The sequence below is a fragment of the Eulemur rufifrons genome, chromosome 19 (genome assembly GCF_041146395.1).
Source record: "Eulemur rufifrons isolate Redbay chromosome 19, OSU_ERuf_1, whole genome shotgun sequence".
In the NCBI taxonomy this organism is placed as follows: Eukaryota; Metazoa; Chordata; class Mammalia; order Primates; family Lemuridae; genus Eulemur; species Eulemur rufifrons.
In genome coordinates this window covers 82,296,086-82,315,415 of record NC_091001.1, presented here as the reverse complement: position 1 = coordinate 82,315,415, position 19,330 = coordinate 82,296,086, and the positions used below count along the sequence as shown (strand labels likewise).

The 19,330-nt window shown below is 36.8% G+C and overlaps 1 protein-coding gene across 1 annotated transcript in view; it reads left to right on the top strand.

Moving 5' to 3' along the window:
* The window catches only part of PLEKHH2 (pleckstrin homology, MyTH4 and FERM domain containing H2), an 86,173-nt gene extending 69,463 nt beyond the window's left edge, over positions 1–16,710 (top strand). Inside the window, exons 24-29 of the mRNA XM_069494792.1 lie at positions 2,902–3,043; positions 7,657–7,802; positions 9,893–10,022; positions 12,661–12,747; positions 15,132–15,269; positions 16,510–16,710. Of these exons, the coding sequence (XP_069350893.1) occupies positions 2,902–3,043; positions 7,657–7,802; positions 9,893–10,022; positions 12,661–12,747; positions 15,132–15,269; positions 16,510–16,695 (829 nt within the window). The 3' untranslated portion in view covers positions 16,696–16,710. The remainder of the gene's footprint in view (positions 1–2,901; positions 3,044–7,656; positions 7,803–9,892; positions 10,023–12,660; positions 12,748–15,131; positions 15,270–16,509) is intronic.
* Positions 16,711–19,330: the final 2,620 nt, after the last annotated feature.

Below are 19,330 nucleotides of genomic sequence, written 5' to 3'. Positions count from 1 at the left end.
TGTTCTTTCAGCACTTTGAAAGAACACTCCTTCCTGGCCTATATGGTTTCTGCCGAGAAGTCTGTTGCCAGACAAATTGGAGCTCCTTCATATGTTATTTGCTTCTTTTCTCTTGTTGCCTTTAGAATCCTCCCTTTGTCCTTGACCTTTGAAAGTTTGATTATTATATGCCTTCAGGTAATAATTATTTGAGTTGAATTTCTTCGGTGTTTTCTGACCTTATTGTACCTGGGTATTTATCTCTTTCTCAAGTTTTGGAAAGTTTTCTGTTTTTATTTATTTGAATAAGCTTTCTACCCCTTGCTTTTGCTCACCTCCCTCTAGAATACCAATAATTCTTAGGTTTGGTCTTTTGAGGTAATTTTTTATATTTTGTAGTCAATATTCAATATTTGTTTCTTTTCATTCTTTTTTGTTTTTTCTCCTCTGACTATGTATTTTCAAATACCCTGTATTCAGTATCAGTGATTCTTTTCTCTGCTTGATCCATTCTGCTGTGGAGAGCCTCTAATGAATTTTTCAGTTCAGAGAATGTATTTCTCATTTCCAAGATTTCTGTTTGATTTTTGAAACTTATTTTAATATCTTTGTTAAATTTCTCTAATAAATTCCTGAATTGCTTCTCTGTGTTATCTTGGAGATTACTGAGTTTCCTAAAAACTGCTATTTTTAATTCCTTGTGAGTTCACATATTGCCTTTTGCTAGGATCCGTCACTGGTTCCTTGCTTTGTCCATTTCGGGAGGTCATGGGTCCCTATTTGCTGTTGTTTCTTATGGATGTACATCTCTGTCTTTGCATTTGAAGTATTAGTTTACTTATTCCAGTCTTCTCTGTCTGGCTTGTTTTGGCTTTTATTGGATAAGTTTGCTTGGAGATTCTTTGTAATTTACCTATTGATTATCTTTCTTCCCCCCTCCCCTCCTTCTGCTAGGTCACTGCCTCCTTTTTAGCACTAGATGGCACCTTAAGCTCAAGTTTGCCTTGATTCTAGTAAACAATCAAGGTGCCTCTTGTCCAGAATGGGGGGAGCCCCCAAAAGGATGTCCCAATAGAGTGGAAAGGCTGGGTAGGAGTTTGTGCCCAGGGGACCTGTCCAACAAATCTCCTGCAGTGTGGTGCTGCTAAACAGCCACTCTGATTTGGTATCTCCTTTGGCCAAGTTACAGAGCAGGGTTTCCAGGGCGGGGGAAACTCCTTTCTCTCTACCTGTCCTCAGGAATATTCCTCCCTTCAGGCACTCCCGATGCTTCCAGTGGATTGAGGCAGGGACTGGTCTCCTGCCAGGGATCCCAAGATGGCAGGGAGACTGATTGTTTACCTTGATCTCATTTTTCTCCGGTGTAGAAATCTTGAGTCGTGAGGTAATTTTTCTCACTCTTGGTGCAGGGCAGATTGGGGAGAGGGGCATCACAGATATGGAGGTCCTATTCTCTTACCATCAGCTCAGAGTTTGTTTTCATTTCTCTGTGACCGAAGGAACCATTCATCCTCATATATGAGTTGGTTATTGCTGGTGACAATCTCAGTGCTGGGTATCGGTTTTTGGTTTTCTGTTGGGCGGGGAGAGGTGGGGGGGGCGAAGCCAGCTTGCTTCTATGCCACCATTTTGGAACCAGAAATCTGGAATTCTCCCTGGGAGGGCTTTCATCATCAACTTTATTCTCTGTGTTTTATATTGCTTTGCTGGTATCATTTTGAATTTAGAATCTGTTTCTATTGCCCAGGCATATTCTTCTATCCGTTTAACAATCCCACATTACTTCCCATCATGTAGACATGAATAAAAACAGAGCTTAGGATCTGTTTTTTCAGGAAGTTACTCTGATCCATGAGCTGGGCGAGCAGATGATTAGAATCATGAGTGAGGAGGAGCTTTGCAAAGTATACCCACCATGTTTCCCCAGAGATTTGGACCTGCTGCCCTCTCCTTCCCTGCTATTTGAGGTGATCACTGGGAGGGATACTGTGACTGACAGGGGTATGTCCTTTCCCTTAAGTATGTAGGAAGAAAAGGACTGAAAATCCAGTTATACCTAACTGGGCACACATCTAATAACTCCCAGATCTAAATCTCTCTTTTTCAGCCACTGTGTTGTCATGACAGTATTCGGGTGTGTCAAGGTGTTGCTTACCCATCCCACTGTCACAGCATGTAGAGCATTTACAGCACTCGTGCCTGATTTGCAGCCTGAAGTCAGAACCCCACGTCTCACATATAAACGACATAGTGAATAACTGCAGAAGGTCACCAATTTGATGAAGACCTCCTGGGCAAACAAAAGCCATGTCATGTTTCAAAAAGTAATAATGATAACATGTAAACTATTTTTGAGCTCCTAAGGCTGCTTATCAGAATATGGCCAAAAAGTCAAAACACATTGAAATGTACAAATATTATCTTTAAGATTTTCGGAGAAAATTGCACCCTCCCCCTCTTATTTGATGTTGATATTGTGTTGCTTTTTAGTTGAAACCTTCATTCCTATTCCCTGGTATGTCCAAAGTATTCAGGAAAGATCATGAGTATTTTGAAGATTGGGTTTATTCAGCCCACTGAAATAAAGGGTTACATCATGCGTTCCTTACAAGAGAGGGCATATTTAATTTCACTTGGTGTCTTAGGTCCTTCCTCAGTAACACTTATGGATTTGGTTTTTTCAGGGCATAAAAAATAGCATAGAAGGGTTCCTTAACCTTAACATCAACCTTAAAGCAGTTTTTCCTTAGTTTGCTGAAAATGTTGTATATAACAGAAACGGAGGTCATTGACAATAATGGTCTAAGTTCGTATCACTTGGAAAACTATGTTAAAACATCCCCATCTTGGTCTTTTGGATTTATGTTTACTTTCTTCCTTAGCAAGAATATCTTTTATGAGAAATTTTCTCTTTTTTTACAGACTATATTTCTCAATGCAAGCTCGTGGAGAGACTGATAGAGAAAAGTTGCTATTAATGTATCAGACAAATGATCAAATAATAAATGGACTTTTTCCTCTGAACAAGGATCTGGCATTAGAAATGGCAGCTCTTTTAGCTCAGGTAACTTCCATGTTATATAGAGTAATATATTGAAATGAGAAGATACTAATTTCTACATGAATTAAACGTAGTAAAGCAGTATACCTTCAGTAATTCTTTCAATTCATTTTGCTATGATTAATACCTTAAAAATTATAGGCATTATAATTACAGTTTGACTCTGAATTTCTAACAGTTGTAATGAGGTAGAATGAGACAGTACTCCATAAAGAGAATCAGTCTCTTAATTATCTTAAAAGTATACCACCAGGCTTTGCATTTAATAAAGGAATTTGAGTGCAATTCTGAGTGCACCATGCTAAAATTGTTCAGTAATCTCATAGGAATTAGTCTTTGAAAAGGCCAGAGCACTTTCTTTTATTTACCTATTATATCAATTAGGATTAAGTTCACTCTTCTATAAACACACACACGCGTGCAAATTAATAATGACTTAATCAGAACAGAAGTATATTTGTCTCTCACAAAGACAGGCATCTTGCCACCTTGGCAAAGCTGATAGGGGCATGAGCTTTAACTTGCTCTCCTTGGTGCTGTCCCTGGGGTGTCATCTTCATGGTCCTTCCTGGAGGTCTGCCAGGGCTCCAGCTATGATGTCAATGTTCCAGGCATCAGGATGGGGGGAGGGCTGAAACGGGCGTGCCCTACCACCTACAGGAAAACTCAGGAGTCACATAGAACACTTCCATTTATGTCTCTCTAGACAGGATCTAGTTCTGTGGCCTTGCCTACCTACAGGAGAGTCTGAGGAATGTGGTCTTAGCTGGGTTGCAGTGCGCCCCGCTAAATTCAAGGTTTTTATTACTGAAGAAGAAGGAAAAGATGGTCATAAGAGGCAACACACAGTCTCTACCACACCTGAGTCTTTGCACAGGTTAATTAGGGAAAATGTTAAAGCAACCCTATGATATTTCATCCAGACCAATGTCTTCAGTCTATGGCTTCTCGTTCTACACTCCACCCCAGGACATCTCATTCATTCTTTTTATTTTATCCACCAACTCTGCCAGTAATTCCCAATTTTTTTCTCTTCAGTTCATACATCTTTCATGGGTGCCTTAAATTCAACATATTGAAAACAGAGCTAATATTCCTTTCTCTTTCTCCCCCCCTCTGTATCTTCACTGTGATACTGCCTCCACTAGTTTCCCAAGCAAGCTTCAAACCCAGGAATCATCACCGGCAATTCCCGCCCTGTCATCTTTCCCACCAGTCAACACATCTTGCCACTTTTAACTCTCAGATATTTTTCAGTCTTAGATATTTTTCAGTCTTAGATATTGTTTAATCCTCTCTTTGCTGACTGCCACTGCTGTGCTTCAGACCATCATCACACCCTGCCTGCAGCGGACTTCTAAGCAATGTGACTTTCTCTGGTCTGCTCCTCACAAATTCATCCTTCACACAGATGCCTGACGGATTTTTCCACCTATCTATTGCTGCATAACAAATTACTCCAAAACTCAAGTCAGTTAAGACAGTAATTTGGGCAGGAAAGTGAAAGGACAGCTTGTCTCTGCTTCACATGGCATCAGCTGGCACAGCTTGAGAGGGTGGGTTATGACTCCATGGCTGAGGGCTAGAATCATTTGAAGGCTCGTTCACGCACAGGTCGGGTGGCTGATGCTGGCTGTTAGTCGGGGCTGATCCTGGGACTGTCAGCTGGAACACCTACACACGGTCTCTTCATGTCACTGCTTATGCTTTCTTCTGGAATAGTGGTTGGGTGGCAAGAACAACATCCCAAAAGAGAGACAAGAAGTGGAAGCTGCCATTTTTTAAGGCCTGGGCCTGGAAACAGGCATAGTGTCTCCTGTGCATGGAGATTTGTGAGGCACACTGGTAACAGGGATGGAGATAGAGCAAATATGTCATTCTCTTATTTACATACAAGGATGTTCACAATCTGAACTCTACCTTCCTCTCCAGCCTCAACATTCCCTTGAATTTTACACTCTAATAAAATATAAACTGTAATTCCACCTACAATTCCCTAGCTTGCATATGGTTCAGTTTTTCTTACCTCTTTCCCTCCTTTGCCTGGAATATCTCTACTCCCATCTCTTCACCTGTTAACTTCATCTTATCTTTTAGTTTCCATCATAGGTGTCACTTATTCCAGAAAACCTTCCTGAATCTTGCCTGGTTGAGTTAAATGTCCCTCTTGGGGTGTCCTGACCACAGTAGTTTATATTAATAATTATTTATTTATGCTTCTGTTTTGCACCACTGACTACAGCCTTCCTGAGGGCCAGGGCTGTTCCTGTTCATCTTCGCATCTAGCACAGCCTTACACATAGTCCATTTTCCATAAGAGTCCTTGGAGGAATGAATAGTTGGTAATTTAGTTTACTTTTAAAATAATTTTATGATCATCTAAGCTTTAAAGTATTAGTGCTACACTGAGTGTTCTCTTTCTACAAGTGATGAAAACCTGAGGAAAAGAGAATAGGGCACATATTTTCTTGGTGATAGGATTAGGGATGACTTCCCGTGACTTGCCATTCTAGGGTTTAGCCTTCTAAAGGCATGGATTCGCTGTCAAAATCACTCACGTTTTTACAAATTTAAGTTAGGCTTTTTGCTTTAACTTTCAATTGTGTCAAGAAAACTTCTTTAAGAAAAATAATATACTTTGGAGATACATACTTCTAACATTTTTTTGATGAATTTGAGGAAGGGGAAGAAAGGTTAAGACTACACACCAAGAAAATTCTGAGCATGTAACTAATTTAAAATATATAATTTCTCTACCTGTAAATGGAAAATTAATGCCTATGATCTCTTTTCCTTACAATAGTTTTGTAAAGATAAATGAAATATACTAAAGAAATCTGAGCTCTGTAGAAAAAGAGTTATTTCTATTGTAGATTTGAATATCTGTAGGTCATTGTTGATATTCTCTGTGATAATTAGAAAATTCTTGGACCTAATCCTTAATTATTGTATGTAGTGTCTGGTAGGGCATCATGTTCATGTGGGGCATGTTGGGAATTATCTGAGTTGATTTTCCATCATTCTGCAAACATTTATTGTGTTTATTCTATGCCACATGTTACCTCAGGTTCCAGGGAGGGGAGACGTTGAGCTTGGACCTACCACTAAAAGCTTCTCTATGAGGCAGGGTTGCCTTGAATGGTCTACTATTTTTTTAACTATTGTTTCTATGACTGCCATATCCTTGGGGGTTAAATCCTGGCCTCAGGTTTCACAGGTAGCTGTGGTGAGTGCTAGCCTGCTTGGGGGAAGGATTTCAGTATGTTTGAAGAGCTGGTGGACAGCTTTTATTTGGTGTGAAGAAATCAAGAAGAATATTTGACTAGGTAGAAGATGGGGATTTATAGAAACAACAAAAAATGAGGAATGGAAGCTGAACAGCAAAGTCAAGGCAAGTAACCGCCAAGTAAGAAACTGGATCAAAGAACCTAGAAAATTATAAACATGGGCTGTAAGGGCACAGGTCAGCTGAGGAATTTAGACAGTAACTGACCTGTTAAGAACTAGAAGAGAGGAGCCACAGGGGTCAGAATCTCAGAGGCTGGTTGTACTAAACTTGCCTGGAGGCAGAGGGCCTTTTTAAGAGGAGACCTGGGGCTTTCTACAAGACCATTCCAGTCTTGATGGAACCCTCCATCTGATTGTTGGGGAGTGCTCTAGGAAATGCTGTGAATGTTCAGTAGGACATTCACCTGAATGTCCCTCATCCCATCTTCCTCTTTGAACCCTCTTTGGTACCCTATACAAACCACTTAACACATTTTATCACAAATATTTGTTTATGCTTCATTCTCTCCTCCCAAATAGTAAACTCTTTGAGAGCAGGGACTATGCTCAACTTTTTCCTTTCTTACATCACTTAGCACAGTGCCTAACCTATGGTGGGGACTCAGTATAGTTTAGAATGAATGAGGGGTAGGTGAGTTGATGGAGAGATGGGTGGGTGAGTAGTTGGCTAGGTAGGTAGAGAATGGCAACTGCGTAGCCTATTAGTAGAGATAAGGGCTGAACATTCTTTCATTAAGGGGGAAAAGGGAATGAAGGGGTCCAGTCCCAGGAATAACAGATGAGTAGAATGAGGGGTGAATAAAGTAATATTTATGGATAAAATCTAGGAAGAAAGTAATGAAAATATGGTTCTTGCTCCCATTGCATTCAGTAAAGACCCTTAAAAAGTTCAACTAATACTTTTTTGACATTTCTTATAGCTTTATAACTTTTTTTGCCTTTTATTTTTAACTTCCATTTCCCCTCATTGTTAGCAATTAAAATGGTACCTTAAAAATGCAAAATTATTCTGAGTTATAGGCAATAACAGAGTAGTGGCCTTTAGCAAATACTACTCAATAGTGATAGTAACCTAGGGAGATTAATGTAAAAATGGAACTGAAATGTTTAAATTGTAGATTTTTTCAAAATTAGAATTCCAATGAAATTTAGATTTAATAACAGTTCTTACATATGATTATAAATTCCATAATTATGTAATCATGACAAATAGATTTATGTATTACATGTTAAAAAAGAATGTTTAGTAAAAATAAAACTGATTTTGCTTTCTTTTTAGAAACTCTTTTCAATAGCCCATATTTTCTCTTTTTGGGATTTCCAATTAGGTGGAGATTGGAGATTTTGAAAGACCTTTCTCAACTCCAGCAGGACATATTACTAATCAGTGCAAAGCAAATCAAACTCTAAAACAAGTCATAGAGAAATTTTATCCTAAAAGATATAGAGATGGCTGTTCTGAGGAACAGTTAAGGTAAGAAAATATTTGTAACTCTTCAAAGGTAGAGACAAACTAGTTTTTGGTAATATTTTTCTGGTCAAATTTTAAAGGTATAAAAAATTTATGTCAGTTTTCTCCAGAGTTTTTAATACTATTGAGCCCCAAGAGATTATAGATATTTTTATTTAACGTGCTCAGAAGCTTTACAATCTATATTTAAAATTTTTTAAATGTCAAAACCACAATGAGATAATCACTTACCTCCAGTGAGAATGGCCTTTATCAAAAAGTGCCAAAACAATAAACGTTGGCGTGGATGCAGAGAGATAGGGACACTCATACACTGCTGGTAGGACTGCAAACTAGTACAACCTCTGTGGAAAGTAATATGGAGATACCTCAAAGAGCTACAAGTAGACCTACCATTTGATCCAGCAATCCCATTACTGGGCTTCTACCCAAAGGAAGAAAAGACATTCTATAAAAAAGACATCTGCACTAGAATGTTTATAGCAGCACAATTCACAATTGCAAAGATGTGGAAACAACCCAAGTGCCCATCAACACATGAGTGGATTAATGAAATGTGGTATATGTATACCAAGGAGTTCTACTCAGCCACAAAAAACAATGGTGATCTAGCACCTCTTGTTTTATCCTGGATAGAACTGGAGCCCATTCTACTAAGTGAAGTATCACAAGAATGGAAAAACAAGCACCACATGTACTCACCATCAAATTGGTATTAACTGACCAACACTTAAGTGCACATATAGTAGTAACATTCATCGGGTGTCAAGCAGGTGGGGGGGCGGAATGGGAATATCTACACCTAATGGGTGCAGTGCGCACCATCTGGGGGATGTTCATGCTTGAAGCTCTGACTCGGGTGGGGCAAAGGCAATATATGTAACCTAAACATCTGTACCCCTGTAATATGCTGAATTAAAAAATAATAAATAAATCTTTTAAAAAATTTAATGGAAAAATTACCTTAATTTAGGATCTACTTTTCATTTCATCTTATTCATTCTTGTCCAAATTAATCCTGATAATAAAGAAGAGAAAAAATTTGCCAATAATATGTTTAATTTTATGAGATGCTTATCAAAAAATTTTTATCTCATAGGATATTCCATTATAAACAAATTAAAAGAAAAACTATCTTCTTACACAAGACTTTTTAATATAAAGTTTTTAATTAAACTCTACTAATTTGGAGTTTTGATTTTAGAAAATATATAAAGAAAAGCTGATTTGATTAAAAATAGAGGCAAATCCAAGTTACCATGAGTTTTCTTTTAAGACAAGGTCCTCACTCTGTTACCCAGGCTGGAGTGGGGTGGTGTGGTCATAGCTCATTGTAACCTTGAACTCCCAGGCTCAAGCAATCCTCTTGCCTCAGCCCCCCGAGTAGCTGGGACTACAGGCGTGTGCCACCATGCCCAGCTAATTTTTCTTATTTTTTTGTAGAGGCAGGGTCTCACTTTGTTGCCCAGGCTTGTCTTGAACTCCTGGCTTCAAGCAATCCTCCTGCCTCAGTCTTTCACGGTGCTGGGATTACAGGCATAAGCCATTGTGCCCAGCCAACCATGAATTTTCCAAAATAGAAACATTTAAGATCAGTCTTTTGTCTGTGTAGAATAAGTGGTTGCCTTCATGATTTGATTTGAGAAGCTTGTCCCTGCATCCAGCATCTCTCCAAGCCAGGAGTGGTAGTACCTAAAATTCTACCTTTAGGGATTCATGTTTGGGCTCTACTACTTGTACTTTTCTTTAAAAATGAAAATACTCCCATGAGAAATTACCTTGTAAACTACTTTACACTAAGGTTCGATAGCTACTCAGAATTTTAAAATTTACCTGCTAGGGGTACCTGGGTGATGCTGAGGACACTAGTAGTATGAGAATTTGGTGAAAGGAATGCTCCAAAAAGGACAAGAGATGGACAAAGGTGAGATGAGAGTCTCAAAACCTTTACCTGGCTTATGCCTATGCATCACAGTTGTGCCTAGGATTGGCTCAAGGAGAGCTTTATCTTGGGAAGATGATACACTGTTTATATTTTTGCTTTTGTGGGTTTTTTTGTTGTTGTAGTGGTGGTGGTTGTTTTCTTTTTTTAGGCAGCTTTGCCAGCGACTGTCAACCAGATGGATGGCCCTCCGAGGACACAGTGCTTCTGATTGTGTACGAATTTATTTGACAGTAGCCAGGAAGTGGCCATTCTTTGGTGCCAAGTTGTTTCTTGCAAAAGTAAGAAAGAATGGGAAAGAGATGCATACTAAAAACTTTTGTGTACATAGTCAACCCCAGATTGACCCCAGATTTAGTATATTAGGCTTTTTTAAAAAATGAAGAAATATCCAACAATGTAAAGAAAACAATGAAGGGACACTAGGGAAAACGCAGGAAAGCTTCTCCATGCTTTCTCTTCTCAACTTTGCTCTACCCCCAATCATTTCTTAGACTCATTAGGCGAATCAGTTGTAAACAGCAGCTGAACTCTGCTTTCTTCTCTTCATTCACTCATTTGCCCTCTGACTCATTTGCTCATTTATTAAGTATTTACTGAGTTCTGTTTGCCAAACATTGAGCTAAGCTCTTAGGGATACATAAACCCATGGTTTCAGATGGGTTGTACTCGAACTTCCAGGGCTAGTTCATTTAGTGTAGCCCAGGGTTGCAGCAAGCCTGTAAACACACCACTGTATGGTAAACACCGTGAGGAATGACATGAATAGAGTGCTGCAGAAACACTGCAAAGGAAGGCGAGCCCTGCCCGGGGGATGGCCAGCCCTCACTCTTAGGGAAAAATCGTGCCTTTCTTCCTCTGCTTTCTATTGAACCCTGTCACTTGTATTCTCTCAGGCTTTTGAGATACATCCTGTCTTGTGTTTTATTTTTCTGTGTGGCTGTTTTATCCTCCCTATTAAGTTGCACACTCTTTGAGGGTATAGACTCACTGATCCTGAAATCTTCCTCTGGTGCCCACCATAATGCTTTGCATATAATTACCATTTACTAAATATTTGCTGAATAGCTATGCAACTTTGGGCAAGTTGGTTAACCTCTCTGGACCTCAGTTTCCTCATCTATTAATGAAAAACTTGGACTAGAAAAGTAAAATCTAAGGTATTTTCTAACTCTGATTCTATAAGTGGCTGTTATATTATTGTTAGGTAAGAAATTATTTTTGCTACTGGAGCTGGAAGCTGTATACTACGTTAGTTAACAGAAAGATAATAAGGTTAATATTCTTAAACATCTATAAAATTAATGTATTTGAGGAGTTGAACATGTGTTTTAAAAATATAAGGAACTGTAGATCAGCATGGATTTTAATTTTAACTCCAGCATTGGAAGGAATATTAAATATCCTTCTCTGCTCTAATAATATGGTCTGTCCTTGCTGGCACAAAACATTTAATCATATTGCTTTTGAAGTTGCATCATGACAGGTAAGTCTTTTTGCTTACTTTTTTTTTTTTTTTTTTTTTTGAGACTGAGTCCTTCTCTGTCACACAGACTAATGTGCCATAGTGTTGTCATAGCTCACTGCAACCTCAAACTCCTGGGCTCAAGCGATCCTCCTGCCTCAGTCTCCCAAGTAGCGGTGACTACAGGCATGTGCCACCATGCCCAGCTAATTTTTCTATTTTTGTAGAGACAGGAATCTCATTCTTGCTCAGGCTGGTCTCGGATTTCTGGACTCAAGCAATCCTTCCACTTTGGCCTCCCAAAGTGCTAGGATTACAGGCACGAGCCACTGTACCCAGCCACACCTTTCTTTCTTTGTAACAGGGCAGCATCCCTTTTATTGCTTAATGCTGTCCTTTTTTGGTGTATGTGTAGTAAAATACACATAACAAAATTTACCATTTTAACCATTTTTAAATATACAGTTCTGTGGCATTTTTTTTTTTTTTTTTTTTTTTTGAGGCAGAGTCCCGCTCTGTCACCCTGGCTAGAGTGCCATGGCATCAGCCTAGCTCACAGCAACCTCAAACTCCTGGGCTCAAGCGATCCTTCTGCCTCGGCATCCCGAGTAGCTGGGACTACAGGCATGCACCACCATGCCCAGCTAACTTTTTCTATGTATTTTTAGTTGTCCAACTAATTTCTTTCTATTTTTTAGTAGAGACGGGGGTCTTGCTCTTGCTCAGGCTGGTCTCGAACTCCTGAGCTCAAACAACCCGCCCGCCTCGGCCTCCTAGAGTGCTAGGATTACAGGCGTGAGCCACCTCGCCCAGCCTGTGGCATTCAGTATTAATACATTCACACTGTTGTGCTACTATCACCACCATTCATCTCCAGAACTTTTTTATTTTCCTAAACTGAAGCTCTGTACCCATTAAATACTAACTCCCCATTCCTCATTCCTTTCTCTTTATTCTATTTTTATTAGATATCAAATATCAGATTTAATAACTTTCAGGAAAAGTGTTCAATTATAATAATCCTTTACTTTGTAATAGTACTACACACCTTATCAAGCACATCAATATATTTTGTTTTATTAGGATTTTGGTAATTATAGAAACCCTAAAAGCTCTATTGACTATTAACCTCTTAAAAACAGAAGAAAAATAAGATATAAACATTATTGTTCCTATGTTAAAGATGAGAAAATCAATCCTCAAAGAGATTAAGTAGCTTGGCCAAATGCATATGTTAATAAATGGCAGATTTGGGTCTCAAAGCCAGGTCTTCTAATAACACATTCACTGCTCTTTCCAGTATACCACACTGCCTCTTCCCCAAGAGAGATTTTTAATAAGTTTGTTGTTGGTGTTGTTGTTTAATTGCAAAAGTTACAGGCCATCTAGACTGAAAAATATTTCTGTAATTTTCCTTAGCATTTATAAAATAGTGTATTTTCACTTCTTCATAGCCCATAACTGCATCATCACTTGGAAATACTTTCATGTGGCTGGCTATACATGAGGATGGTTTAAGCATCTTGGAGTACAACTCCATGGTAAGATTAAACCCTAAAATTTAGCACTGAGTCAACTATTTTCATTGATCAATATACTGTAAACAGAAGGTAATGCTATCTTAGTCTGATTTTTCTCATATGCAGAAAACATTCTTCCTAATACTATATAATGAATAGTCATTTTACAAGTACAACTATGATTATCATTTAATATTTTTAAAAATGTTTCCATTGTATATGGGAAAATATTAAGATACCATTATTAAATTGTAATCATGGTTGTATTCATGAAATGACTTTTTAAAAAATGTTAGGAAGATTGTTTCCTGTGTAAATAAAAATCAATGAGATATCATTAAAGTAGAAACTTTAACTACCAAAGTTAAAGTTCAGTTTCACTAAGGCTTTTATAACAATTTCTATAATTTCCTATAGTATCACTTGCCAGTTCATTTGTGCATATACAGTATCTTAGCACTTTCACATAATTAAAAATAGTCAAACTATGCTTTCTATATGTATTCATTTACTTTCTGAAATTTACATTATTTTATGTCATATGTTACTTGTCCAATTATTTACTAAAAATTTTATTCTTTTTTTTTTTTTTTAATCTGGTGGGCAGGAATTATTAAATTCACCTAGCAGGTGTAGTGGGCTCTTCTTACCTGTGGCTATAGTTAGAGATCACTGGAAATTTTCTGGAAACCAAACTGTCCTTTAGTGTTATAGTTACTGTTTCCCCTTATAACTGCTAAAAAACTTTTTTGAAGGAATTTATATTTTCTGAATGCCTCTTAGTTCTTGAAGGGATAACTTGAAGACAAATTATAAAATCAGTGACTTAAAGTTAATGAAAAACTGTACACCAGTTTTGAGTTACCTTAGTCAAGTAAATCAGTTCCCTAGATCCCAGGAGGTGGCCACACAGGCCGGGAAGTAAACACAGGTAGATTGTAGTTCTGAGGCATTTGATGCTATAATGGTCTTCTCAGTGTTGCAAGCTAATAATTAGATATGCAGATTACTTTACTTTTAGGCTGTATATCTTTAAATTATATATTTTAAATTGTTTTAGAAATACAGTGGGAAAAATTATTTGCTGTGTATGTGACAAAGGGTCGAAATCCTTAATATAAGACACAGATGTCTTATGAAACGGTAAGAAAATTCTGAGTACACCAATAGACAGATGGGCAAAGGCAATTCACAAAAAAAAGAAATGCAAATGTTCAACAAATGTAGTTTAAAATGTTAATCTCTTTCCAGAGATGAATACATAACTAAACAAATTAAAAAGTAAAAAATAAAAAATAAAATGTTAATCTCACTAGTGATCAAATTAATGCAATTTAAAACAGTGAGATTCTACTTTTCACCAGTCAGGTTGCAGAGATTTAAAAGAATGATAATATCCACTGTCAGCAAGACAGCAGTGCTTGGAAAGTAAGTGAGTGTAACATTTCTGGAGGAGAGTTTGGAAAAATTCCTTAAATTGTCCTCATTTTGTGAGCTAGAAATTCCTGTTGTTTGGTTTTATAACCAAAGAAATTAGGTATGTGCATTATGAAATATGTCCAAACATATTCACTGTAATATTGCTTAAGATAGTTAACAAATAAAAAATGATTTACTGGGGATGGACACACCAAAAGCCCTGACTTAAGCATTATACAAGATATCCATTGTTACAAAAACACTTGTACCCCCTTAATCAATATTTTGAAATAATAAAAAAAGATTTAAATATCCTGCAATAGCAGGTTGATTAAATAAAAGATTGTCTATAAAACTGTTTAAAATGATGTTATACAAGTACCTCTTGTCATGGAAAGATGTTAACAATCATTAAGTTAAAAAAAGCAGAGTGCTAAACAGTATGCGTGATATTATTTGTTTATATATTTCAAAATTTTCAGAAGGAATACAGTGCCGATGTAGAAAAAACAAAAATAAAAAATAAATAAAATAAAAAACTATATTTTCAAATCTATCTATCTGGGCAAACCATATATATTTGCCAATATTTGACCATTTTAACCATAAAGTATCAGTTTCATATGGCTTAACCTAATATATATGAGATATCTGAAAGGACATATAAAAAATATTAACAGTGGTTTTCCATTGGATTGTGGAATATAGGTGCTTTTTATTTTTTTCTGGTATTTTCTAATTTTTCTACAGTGAGATGTTTGTTTCAGAATCAAAAATGTATTTTAATTGTAAAGGTAGATGATGCCTAAATAAAACAGTACCACTACTGTCTATTTTGGATCATAATAGATTTGATTTTTAAAAAATAATTTTTGCACTATACCATAATTAATATCAGCATTTTCATGGAGATACTTATTAATCATTTTTATCTTTCTTTGAAAGTAAAGAGTCTATAACATATTTATTTTTTCTTCTCTTTGAAGAGGTTAATAGTCAGCTATGTGTACAAGAGTCTAATGACCTTTGGAGGGTACCAAGATGATTTTATGCTAGTCATTAACAATACACATTCAAAGGACAAACCAACAGAGAAGTTACTTTTTGCCATGGCAAAACCCAAGGTAAGTGGAAGCATTTCTGCCAATTTTATGCTAGTTTTTTTTCATACTAAAACATTTATTGAGCAAAGACCACATTCCATATGGGAAAACAGACTACTTATAATCAAACCACCATGGGTCCAAATTCTGACTTACCTCATCTTTCCAAGCCTTGGTTTCTTTGTCTAAGAAATGACTTAAACTGACCAACATTTAAGTGCACATGCAGTAGTTAACATTCATCAGGTGTCGGGCAGGTGGGAGGCAGGAGGAGGGGCTCGGTATGTTCACACCTAATGGGTGTGGTGCGCACCATCTGGGGGATGGACACACTTGAAGTCTGACTCGGGTGGGGCAAAGGCAACATATGTAACCTAAATATTTGTACCCCCGTAATATGCTGAAATAAAAAAAAAAAAAAGAAATGGTATGATACTACCTACTTCTTTGGGCTTAAGAATTAAGGAAGGAAATTTGTAAAGTACTTAGCCCAGAGCCTGGTGTACAGAAGGTTCAAAATAAATGGTCACGGTGTATAAGTTGTTATGGTCAGGTACTTTATACACATTATCTTATTCACTTGGAATTATTTGCTTTTATGGACTCATTCAAGGAAAGGGGCAGGGTTTTACTTGTTCCTTTACTATTTTTAATGAAGTATGTAGTTTTAACATCTCTAAGTAAAAGCAATAAATACAAGGATTACATTCTAAGATGTAATTCTAATTTTAGTAAGAAGTACAAGAAATTGATTTGCCTAGAACTTTAACTGTCTTAAAATTATCAACTAAAAGAGACTACTTCAGAATATGAAGTTTTTTTAAAAGATGGAAGATTGGAAGATACCTTTCTTAATTAAATTTACACTTAAGTGAAGGCAGCTAGCCATTAAGTGCAGAAGATCGGGGCCCACTCAGTACTTTAAATAGTTGTTATGACACTGACTTTCTTAATTCATATATTCACAAATGTGGCTTTAAGATAACTGATAGAGTTGTACTACTGACTGTCACATTTCCTAATATTGCTACTGAATTTGATTATGAGATTCACTCTTTCTGCTGGTTGAAGTAATGAAAAAATGTGTCAGTGCCTTGATGGTGCTGGACATGTAAGTACTTCATTGTTTGATCTAGAAAGAAGAAAATTCTGGTGGCCTGGGCACCTGCAAATGAAGGTTACCCATGGGTGATCCTCTGCTCTCCTGTGGAAGTGATGAGAACTTCTCAGAAGTACAACAATTCTGTTTTTCTTGTTTTAGATTCTTGAGATCACTCTTTTGATTGCCAGTTACATAAATAACTTCCATCAGCAAAAAGCAGCATTTCACCACCTCTCTGCTCCAGCGCTGCTCTCAGCCCGGCCCCAAGGAGCCCAGACCAGGGCAATGGGAAGCCAGCCTCTTCTGTCAAGCAGCAGACCAACCAAAGGCCCCACCTTACTCTGAAAGCATGAACTTGTCCTCTGGGCAAGAGATGCATCAGCTCCCAACAAGTTTGTTTACCCCGGGCAGCACGGTATCCACACACCAGTGTTCCAAACTGGGAGTTACTCTCTTTTATCTGATTCTTAAATATTTAAATGAATATTAACAATGAAATATAAACACAAAATTTGCCACGCTAATTTTCACTTAGAATAAATGGGTTAGAATTCATCAGTTTTTCCATCTCCCTCCCCTCTTGTCATCAGACACATCATTCAGTATGGCTATTTTCTTTTTAATATTCTGGTGATCTTTAGAAAGGGAGATTCCAAATTCTCATTTAGTAAAACAGTTGATTATTCGGAAATGTTCACTGCCAAAAAAGTAAATACAGTAATTAAATGTGCTTTTAATCAATGATATGGTATTTGGAAAGGAGTAGAGTACACAGTGTAAGAAACAGCTGCAGGGTGGTGTGACTGGTAAATTTTTAGAGCAAGTGCAATAAATCTTCTGGCTCTATGAATCATTAAATGAGAAAGCAGGAGTTAGGTAACCTAAACCTCCTATGTGGTATTAGAAAGTATACCCTGTCACCTTTTCAGATCACTGGAGTGTAAAATTTATAATGAGACAGTGATTCCAGACATTCCTCGGCTGTCAGCATAGCCAAGTTCACTGGAATATTCCCCCCATTTCACTACATTTGGTCATCTTGACCTTGCTTTGTTAAGTAGTAATATCTTTGAAAAAAAAAAACAATCCTTAAGCTTTGCCCCTCATATAGTCCTTTCTAATTATTGTTTGAAAATAAATTCCAAAAACATTTTTTAAAAGAAAAGAGAAAATAATAATTTTGTCAAAGGAGGTAAAATTTTAGTTGATACAGTTTTGAAATATCTTACTTTACTAGGGTACGTAAATGGTCAGGGCATTCCAGTATGTGTCAAAACAATGTAATTAGTATTCATGGTAAAAATGAAACTGTGATAAGACATGAAAATTATATTATAAAAATGTTCAATTGTAATAGTAATCACGAGTATACTTAATTTTATTTATGTGTAGAATATTTGTATTTATTTTTTGACATATATTTATCACTTTGTCATATTTTTTTAACCAATTTGTGAAAAATGTTAGCTGCTGAGTTAATTTGTTGGCAGAGCCTTCATATTTTCTTCTTTGCTGCTTTCTCCTTATGGCAATGTATTGTTCTCACATTAAGCCTTTTAAAAATGTTCCATCCCATATTAGCATCCCTAGAAGGGGCACAACCAAGAAATGCATTGCTTAAGTAATATTGTGCTTTATTGGTAATGACAGAAGATCAAAAAAACCCCACTGAAATAGATTTCCATTGACTATTTCCTCTACTTCTTTTGAGCCACAACTACTCACTGAGTAAGCAAATTGGTTTTTGAAAATAAACTGGGTACTAGTTTGGGATGCCTCTTAGGAGCTTTTTGGCTGTGACACAGTAGAGTTTCTAAGTTCCCAGAAAGCCATTTCATAATTAGGTGGTGAGCCAGAGCCCTGGCAGAGCTGTTGCTTATATGTGAGGCTTTATTCTCAGGCAATAGTTTATTCACGATCTGGTAAATCCCTCCCCCTAGTCTTCTTATTTAAACAGGTAGTGAAAGTTTAGCTTAAACCATGGTACCTTAGACTTGGCATTTATTTTTGATAGAGCAGAGATAAAATATTTTGATGGAAAGAAATCAATTTTCTTTAACTGATGATGTGAAAATTTTATTTTCTGGGAAATTATATAGCCATTTGAAAAATTCAAGGTATGTTATTATGATTGGTTACAAAAGAATAATGGTAGATGTTTAATTGTAATATTTGTCGCCTATCATTTTCTTCCCTTTCAATCATAATAAATGATTTACAAAACCCATTTTGAGCATTATCTTTTGAATAATCTTCAAGAAATACCTAATGTTTTCATTGTCAAAGCTGAGATGTAGTACCAGTGAAAATGGTAGTTATTACTTCCTTCTCTTGCATTCATGCTTTGTCTTCAGTGTTGCTTTGTTTTATCTATATAAAAGGAAGCTATTTTGGCAAATTGTAATTTTAATACATATGTATGCATAATGACACATAATATGTAAACAGATAAAATTTTTGATTCTCCCATGATTTCATAAGCTCGTTAAGGGAGTTTATTTCATATAGCTGAGTTGAATGGACTGTGTTCCAAAAATGTATTTTAAAATTTCTCGAGTGAGTGTGTGTGTGTGTGTGTGTGTGTGTGTGTAATACTGCCATAGCTTAGAAATGAATTTAACTCTCAATTTACAAGAGAAGTTAGTCACAACTTACAAAGAGTCTTTGTTTACAAAATGTATTTAATAGTTTGTGTTTTGGAAATTTTTTCTATAGAAAAAAATACATGGTGGTCAGATTCCTAAACAATAAATTTAACCCATAAGTGTACTGAAGCATAATTCTGAAGAACTTACCACTATAGATAACTGTATTTCTCTAGAAAAAGGCTTTAAGTGTTCCCAGATGCCAAGAACACATTTCCTCCATCCACCCACACCCTAGCGGCCATGGAATTTGGTGATGCTGGATTTGACACTGGTGGGCTCTGGGCTTATTTCTGTGGAGGCAAGGCTCTAATAATGTGGGGACTGAGGAAGGG